The sequence below is a fragment of the Gavialis gangeticus genome, unplaced genomic scaffold (assembly GCF_001723915.1).
Source record: "Gavialis gangeticus isolate Ggan-Ray unplaced genomic scaffold, GavGan_comp1, whole genome shotgun sequence".
In the NCBI taxonomy this organism is placed as follows: domain Eukaryota; kingdom Metazoa; phylum Chordata; order Crocodylia; family Gavialidae; genus Gavialis; species Gavialis gangeticus.
In genome coordinates this window covers 114,857,578-114,866,877 of record NW_017728992.1, presented here as the reverse complement: position 1 = coordinate 114,866,877, position 9,300 = coordinate 114,857,578, and the positions used below count along the sequence as shown (strand labels likewise).

Below are 9,300 nucleotides of genomic sequence, written 5' to 3'. Positions count from 1 at the left end.
CACCTACCCACACACTGACTCACATCCCTACCTGCCCACATACCTACCCACATCCCCTCACCCCCTTCTTACCCCCTCCTGCAAACCCCACATTCCCTCATCACATACCCACCATGTGATAAGGAAACCAAAAGCAAACATTAAAACATATATTTAGGATGTATTTTATTATGATGCTAGACACACTGGTAGGCTTCCAAATTTCTTTAACGTTGTAAATATCGCAATAAGACATTACCCACCTGATCAGTCTTCCTTTCTCTCTCTCTTTTGTTCTAATTGTAGAAGAATGTGGATTTTGGGGTATTTTAAAAAGTGAATTTGGGATACTGCTTCAACAATCTATCTGACACAAAGGGTAGTGTCCCCAGATACTAAGTGGCTGAGCCTCAGAAGCTCTTGAGAGCACGTAGCCCTGAGCTGCCCTGAGGGCAGGTTTTTATACTGCTGGGGCTAGCACAGGTGCTGGCCCCAGGCTCTAGCTCCCCCTGGATGCAGATCCAGGAGGAGCCAGGCAGAGGTATTTTGTCCCAAGTGGCACAATTTGCTCCACAATGAAGTGCATGTCCGAGCACCTGAGCTAAGTCAAAAAGCCCCGGCTCAAATTTGCACCACTTCTATTTGAGCTGCTGCTTGCATGTGTGGATGCACCCATTGTGCTCAGTAGGCTTGGCTTATTTTATGCTTGCCTTGCTGTAGACGTGATTTATTTATTTTTTGACAGCCATACTATTATTTTCTTAAACATAGTTCTCATCATTAATGCTTAATGCAAATAGCAACTTTCCCACCTATGTTTTGCATAATGTGTGACATTTAATTTGTCAAAGATGGAGTAGGGGAAAAGCTTGTCCAGAAAAATACTTCTGAGAGCTGAATATTCTAGCAAAGATATGTGGAATAAAACATGGCATTCCTCTTATGTTCTAAAGAGAAGTTTTCATCTCATGCGTAAAAATCTCAAAAGAAGAATGTCATTTTAGCTTACATTTCCCACATTTTCATTTAACTTTCATTATAAATCCTTTAATTCCCAAGTTAAGCCTTTTCTTTGGGGTATTTATTTTCCATTTTTTGGTGTTAATTTAACTTATATTTCAGATACCCGGAACTGCATAGAAATGCCACCAGTGCAAGACATCTAGATGACACAATATCCGGTGGATTTAGTCAGGATTTCAGTGACTTTGTTGCAGAAATTGATAAGGCCATCACAGCTCTAAAAGAGCAGGTTTGTCTTTTCATCAACTCTTCTATATTAAAATTCAATACATCACATGGTAATGTGACAATGGGTCTTCAGCTTGCTTTTCTACATCTAGCTGTATTTTGTATTATATAAGAAATTATTATAATGCTGAAGTACAAAAATAATTCTGAAAGTAAATGTTTGACTTCCCAAGGAAATAATATCTTTAAAAATTATTTTAGGTTTTGTTTTTCTGTTTTTTAATGGGTAATTGTCTTACGCTGCAACCAGTGATATATCTTTAACAGTTTCTTATTTTTCTTCTGGTCAGATTTCGTATAAAAAGTATTACCTAATACCTGTAAACATAAAGAAATACAAACTGTAATAAGACTGAGGTCTAATTTGGTTTAGTTAAAAATAACAACCCCCCCCCCAAAATACATAAAACAAACCATCAACAACTGTTTTAATTTTTTAACATACTGTATAGTTTTATCCTTTGCCATAAGTAACCATGAATACACACACATATGCATTTAATTAGGTATTTAAAATGATTTCATTTAAAAATCTTTAATTTTTGTTTAATTGAAAATGACTTTGCATTTATATTATTCTGATTGTGGGCAATAACCATTTGTGCTTCCTAATCCTCAGAGTTGTTATCTTGTGAAGTTTTAAGAGTTTTATAAATAATGCTTTTAAATTAATTTTTATGATGATGTAGCACTGAGTCATTTAGATGATGGATAGGGTATCAGGCAATCTCATTTTTGCTGAATGACCATGTACTAGTTGCACAGTTCTGTGGGTGGGTTTCCAAAGTTTCTACCAAGTCTGAAAACCAATTGGTTGTATTTATAACCTAAAGAGCAGAAAATTGGAAGAAATGTCAGCTGCCATCAAGTAGTAACACAATACCTATTAACTTCAACGAGGTAATGATTCATTTCTGAGTGTGAATCAATAGGGGACAGCTGGATGCAGGGACTCCATACTGGGAGGTTATGTTCATGCAAACTGATGGAGTTCTGTTCCTGAGGATGTGCAAGGGAAGAAGGTGGCCACTGGATCTGCAACATACCGGCCAGCCCTTGTCCTGTGAAGGGACCAAGCCTGTCATAGGAAGATACTGTTGTCCTAAGACGTGGGCTGCTGCACAATGATGATATACTTGAATTCTAGGCTGATGAGAATCTTTGGCCAAACATGAAAACAGTGTACCTCTTATAAGTGATTTTCAGTGGGCTGTGTCAGTTGTGCAGTCATAGCTATTAGCGGTGCAATGTTTTTACTGAATTAATTTGCATATATAATGCCTCTTTATAGAGTGTGGGGGTTGAGTGTTTTTATGCATGTATTGGATTTCCTGGTAAGGTATATCAACCTAATGGGAAACATTATTTATGTAATGACCCTTCGCCTTAGTAGCATACAAATAAACAGATGTAGATCTAGTATAACAAAATGCAAGTGTTTACCTAATCTCCTTCTAAACAGCTGGCAAGATAGTCCACAGGTCTTATTTAACATTTAGCATAATACAGTTTATTATGAATGAATGATAATAGAAATATTTATTGTGCATATGAGAGCACAATGTTTGTAATCACATCATTGCTTCACTCTGGGTGTGTCTTCACATGCCTCCCATGGCACTGTTGTTACAGTGCCATTATTTAGTACTTCCTAAAGGAAGAGACAGCTCAGTGATAGCCCTTACTGTTCTGTCCTGGCAGTGCCCGCTTATTTTTAGAAGCTGTGTCACCATAGCAATACATTATAATGAGGTAGCTTGTCACTACAGTGATGCAGTATTGGCGTCACAGTTTGTGCCCGGTGATGCTATGTCACCATAGCATGGCTCTATGGCAACGTAGTATCACATGTAGTCACACCCTCTTACTAACTGAAATATCAACTATATTAACCACTGATGAAGAGAACTCCAGCTCACAGAAGTTTATGCTCTCTTATTCAGTTAGTCTATAAGGTGCATATCTACCTTGCCTTCTGCCTGACTTTTGGTGAACACAGCCGACGATCTTTCTTGTTCAGAAAGTTGACAACAAGAATCTATCTTTGGCTAGAAGTTGGAAAGTAAGAAAAATGAAAGGGAACAGGATGCTGTCAGAATGAGTAGAGAATACCTGACAAAGCAAACCAAGAAATCTTACATTATTTTACAAATGTCACCTTCCTTCCCTCAGTTTTCAGAGTGAAATTCACCCACATTTTGTCATCTCTTGCATTTTCTATTCTCTTGTATATTTTTCAGCCACTTTTCAAATCTGGCTGTCACTGCACAAAATTATTTGTGAAACCCTTTTTACCTTTATTAGAAAGAGAAACAAAAAGAATCAAAACTTGGGACCAGGAAGAAGGTTGTATAAGCATTGTTTCTTTGGGACACAAAGGGCATGATCCAGAGAATGTGATGATAGTAAGCTTTTCTATTCCCCATCAGCCTTTTTTTCCTCCACCATTTTCAAGGACTAAGACTAAAATCTGCTTTTCAAATAATGACAACTTTTAAAACATTTTACTATTCCTTCAATAGCATGATTCCTGCAAAAGCCACTTCAATGATCTTCAAGAAACTTTGAGGCAAATCATGGCCAAAGTTATTGGGATTATTCATTATTATTTGTTTCTTCATTTTGGACCTTTTCCTCTTTCTGAGTTGTTCACAAACAGGTGTTGATTCCCCAGATATTGGTCATAACTCTTTGATAAATGGTTTTCACAAACATATTTGACATAATTTTTCAGAAAATCTTGAGAGTATCCAATTATGAAAATGTGGTATTCAAACAGTGATGGGTCATCTCTGACACTTGTCACCTAATCGTTTTCAAACTTCATGCCTGTCAGTGTCTGACACCAACAATCAATGTGTGTAACAAATTATCAAAATATGGCACATCCATTCCTATCACATATTGAATCATTAAACCTGTGTGAGTAAATAAACCATTAAAAAAGACCTAGAAAAGCAAATCTAATCTGATACAACTATAAGGATAAAATGCCATTAGTGCTCAGTCTTCAAGATCCTCAGTAGAGACCTCCATTACTTGAACCCTAAAGGACTACACTTCTTTGTGTACCAGCCACTGAACTGCATGATAATGTATACTTTACCAGTAGGTTACATAACTATTTGCTGGATGGGGACAGAATGTCTGGGCTTGGGAGCTGTGGAGTCTATTCTTTGTTCTAAATTTAGGAAAAAAAAATCAAAGCAGTAATAAGAGGATAGCTAAGCAGGTAGATTTGGCTTAGTTTTCACTATGGTTGAGTGTTGTAGTATTTGGGTCTACCATATACTGATTGCTTCACTGAGTTTTATTCAATGTCTTGTTTGAAGTAACCTTGTGTAATCCATCAGTTACCTTATTGTACAGTGGGAGAACAGTACTCTTGGCACTAGATTTATGACCCAGGTATCTTATTCTGGGTGGACCCAAACCTTCAGACTGACCATGACTTCTACCTTTCAATAATAGGCAAATTTTATTGATACACAGTGATAGCAGATAAAAATAATGGAGGCAAGGCAAATAAAATAACCACTCTGATTCTATATCTACCAGTCCTAGGGCTGTCACAGAGGGAAGGTACATCTTGCTATTCATGCAAGCTTCATCCTGAGGTTCTGTCTTGAATGTCAGATGTCAGCAGCTTGGAGGTTGAGAGCTGAGCCATTCCCTCTTCCCCTCTCCCTCCCGCACCCCTCCCCCCTGGAACTCCAGTGGGGTGGGTGAGATGGCCTTGTGGTGTGCCCTCTGTCCATGGTGGCCTCGGATCCTCCCTCAAGGACCCTTTGCTACTGTGAATCCCTCTTTTTGTATCTTTTTTTTTTCCTGTGCTGACTCTTCATTCTCAGGCATTGTTGATTGGTTTCCCTGTGGTCATCGTACTGTCCATGTTCTGCTCTGTCAGCACATTCCTGTATTTCCCTAACCCTGCTGGGTCCAGACACAGAGAGCCTTGAAGGATACTTTGTCATAAACAAGCTTTTTGAAACCAATTAACCTTTGCCTTGGACCATTATTCTAATGCAATATCTACTTTACATTCAAGCCAATTCCTAAAAGCAAATTTCTTAATATCATTTTCTAGCCATCAAGTACTTCTTTCTAAGGTATGGGATAAGCCTTTGCACGTTCATTGCCAGAATTATTACTCATCTTTCATGTTGAAGGCGTTGCTAGCCACTCCTTTGTCCCTTGCTGCTTCCTAGGGTCAAAAGAGGCCACATGTTGAAGGTTTGCAATCCACAGCAGAGCCAGACTGAAGGAGTGGATAGGTCTGTGTTAGGAAGTAGAGGTGTAGTTGTGGGGGATGCACATAATTCTCCTAATTAGCCCCTGAAAGCTGCAGTTGCTTCTAGTTTGATGTTGGCCCCTGTGACTCATTCCTTATCCTCTCCTTGACAAGAAGGTTAAAGTAATTTCCTTCCAGACTATCCCCTTCTGTAGGTTTAGCCAAAGAAAGGGCAGTTCAGCTCACTGTGCAAACTGAAAACAGTTTCCTGCAAGTACACAGCAAACAGCATAGGTTATGAACCTAATTAGATTATATCGTGATTCAGAATCTGTAAGAGTGTTCAGATACATTTCTTTGCTAACTGTATTGCTGATGGCTGCTGATTCTTTGCTTAAGTGTAGTTCTTTAGACTACAACTGTACAAGAGAAGAGAGCGCAACCTTGTGACAGGGGGGTCTTGACCCCAGTTGAGCATGCATCTATCCTTAAGTTCATTATTAGTTGCAACTATTGTTTGCTTATATGTAGACATGTGCTTGGATCCTTGGCTGAAGTGGAGAAACCTGTATAAGCACTCATAACTGAGGGAAGTCTGGAAATAGATTTTTTAAAAATAAAACAGAGGAGAGGTGTTTTTGTTGTTGTTTTTTAAAGCTAGACAACGAATGTAAAATTTTTGTTCTGACAAGTTTGCCTTTAACTTAGAGCTAACAGTTTGGATAGATTCAGAAATAGCTGAATCTCAAAAATAAAGTTAATTGGAAACATATAGAATTTCTCCTCTGTTGGGCTTTTATGGTTATTTGAAGTATGATATAGATAGAGGAATTTACGAAGTTGCTTTCATATGGGAAAAATATGTTGTTTGTTTTCATAAAAAATAAGTTATTTATTAGATAAACCTCTACTGAGGGAAGGAGAAAATTAAATAGTATATCAACATTAAAAACACATTGATGCATACTTCAATGAGATTTTGAGTCAACTAAAAAGGATGAGAGTGGATTATAGTTTAAATTGACTCGGAGTATTCATAAGAGAACTTCATTTACTCATTTGCCCCTTCTTTCCCAGAGTCCCTCCTTGTTCACGTTGTTTCTCTACCGCAAATAGGTGTGCGCGTTTGTTTTTCCAAAAATGCATCATTTAAGGGTTAAGAATATAGTATGACAATAAATAATGTGACGTAGAATTATGAGTAAAACAAATAAGGATGGTGTGTGGTTTGCAGCCAGTTGGTGTATGATGAAATGTTGAATGTAGTACCTAAGGAAGTAAACTTTAGATACTATAGTCAAAATGGGAAACTAGAGTAATTTTGAACTATAAAGAGAAAATGTGTAGCTATATTAGGTAGAGCTTTAATGTCTGTTGGATGTACCAAGGCCCATCAGTGTTCCAAGAGATAGTCCTTTAAAAGAGACCCTGATATCACACAACACTGCTAATTATCTGAAATATTTCTTGGTGTAAAGGAAACATAGGTCCTTTCTGGAATGCCTAAATAAATAAATTCAACTCAGGGGTATAACAGAGAGAGAAGTATGAAATATTCATGAGCCCATGCACCTATGAAGTTGATTTGCAACTGTTTCTCCAATTGACTTGCTACATCCGCTTCCCAATGTGGTTTGTGGCCAAAGCATGTATATAGGAAGATGAGTCACTGAGTCCCTGTCACTCATCAATCCCACCTACAAGTTCCCTAGCTTATGTAAGAGAGCAATGTAAAATATTGTTACAGTATTGATTCAGGAAATGGGAGACCTGGGACCTTAGGCCCCTCTCACCCTGTTATTTTTTGTTATCATCACAAAATACTTGCATCATAAAATTCCATATGGAATTATGCATCAGATATAAAATAACAGTATCTTATGCCAACTATTATATTCTCTAAGCAAAATATCCCTTAATCTGGTGTATATTATATCTTTAATATAATACACATCCCACAACCACACACACATCTTTTCCACCTTCTATCGTAAGTGTTGCCATCATTGTTCTCCTATACCTATCCACACCTTGTAGTATTCATGTGATTCTATGATTCTATGACTTTTTTAAATTCAGTTTCCTTATCACCATTAATCACATCATCACCATAAGCTGCAGCTGAGGCCAGTGGGATGGTCCAACCTCTATCAGGCAGTGCCTTGGTACGTGGAGCAGTGGCTCAATGGCCAGAGCACACAGGAATCCATAGAGGCGGCCACCCTGCTGGATCTGCTTGCATTCTGGGAATGGGGTTTCCAGCATTCCATTCATTTTCAGGAGGCTAGAGATGTTCTGGAATAGGAGGCAGATGGTAAAAGTGAAGAGACCCAAAGCCAAAAGCTTCCTAAGTCTGAAATAAGAAATAATGATGGACTCAGTCAAAAGCTTTCTCTTAATCTATCTAGTTGCACAGAGAAAACAGGTTGTTGTGAATCATTCTACTGAGCACATAGTACCTCTACTCATGGCCTATGCCCTAGGACCTAGGATCTTTGTCAAGGATTTTGTAATCATTACAAAGGAACAACACTGTTCGCCAATTCTTAATGTTACCAAGGTATCCCTTCTTGGTCAGCAGGATCATGACTGCTTGTTGGCTGATGACTAGCTAGATCTTATCCTCCAGCTCTCCTAAAAGCTTCTCAAGAGATCTGGGATAGACCAGAAAATTTTAATAGCATTTGATGAGTAATCAAAGTCCAGTGGCTTTTCCCATGACAACACCCTCAACAGCAACCGTGAGCTCTGGAAAGGATAGCTTCTGCTCAAGCTTGTCAACTTCTGATGTAGAGAGTTTGGGAAAGACCTCCTACAGGTGTTAAATGGCCTCTAGGCAGAGGAGGTCAGCCATGATGGTGATGGCTGGCCTCTGCATTTTTTCACCAAAAGAGGGATCTCAGATTTGGCCTCAGACTCAATCAGGAGATCTTCTCTTGGATCCTGATCACTTCAAGTAGGATGCCATCCCATCTTTCTACTGGAACCTGGCTCAGGCATGGTAAGCTTCCTTCTGCCTGGGACCTCAGGCCACGTGCCAGAGATTTCCAAGGCTGTTGCATGAAATCAACAAGGCCTGGTCTTGCAGCAGTCTTCACAGTTCCTGGCCACCTGGCTGGGCCTGAACTCTTTCCATTTTGCTTCATGCTTCATAGTGTAAGTGAAGACCACCTTCCCAGTTGACACTGTTGCTGCCCAGGAAGACCACCTCCACATGTGAGAAACCTTTCTCAATGAGAGCTCTTTGGGCACACCATCCATGTTGATGCCTGGTGCCCAAGCTGTGGATGAAAATGACGGCAGTGGGCCTGATACCTTGGTGTCCCCTCAACATGCTGAATGAGAGCATCCACAGAGGCAGCACCTGATTTGAGAGCATGTCAAAAAAGCTCTTTATACCTGCACAAACTTGGGAGGACCATGCCCTCCTCCTCTCTGGCTGCTCTGACATGACCTGAAGGCAACACCTAGTGGCAACATTGCCAGGTTAGGCCCACCTTGCCTGATGCACCCTGTACAAGCTGCTCATTGCCAAGAGGACTGGTGACATCCAGTGGTAGCTCCTGGATTCAGCCTCTTAGATTAGACAATGCTGACAGCTTGCCCCTTCTGTAAGGACAGAAAGACTCTTTTGGTCTGTCCTTGACTGGACTTAGTCAACCTCAGCAGCCTGTTTAGCATGTTGGACATGGATTTCACCAAGAGAATTTTCTGTACTACGTGACCAAGCAGGTCATGATCTTCCTGGCCAACTTTCTGCTGGGATGGGCCAAGATGGAAACCCTGAAGAGCTGCAAGAACCAGCTCATAGGAGCTAACTCTGATAACATTCTCCACCT

General features: G+C 39.6%; 1 protein-coding gene across 1 annotated transcript in view; it reads left to right on the top strand.

The window, feature by feature from the left end:
- PXDNL (peroxidasin like) overlaps positions 1 to 9,300 on the top strand; it is a 407,402-nt gene that overhangs the window by 384,288 nt on the left and 13,814 nt on the right. Inside the window, exon 22 of the mRNA XM_019527126.1 lies at positions 1,102 to 1,231. Coding sequence (XP_019382671.1) covers positions 1,102 to 1,231 — 130 coding nt within the window. The remainder of the gene's footprint in view (positions 1 to 1,101; positions 1,232 to 9,300) is intronic.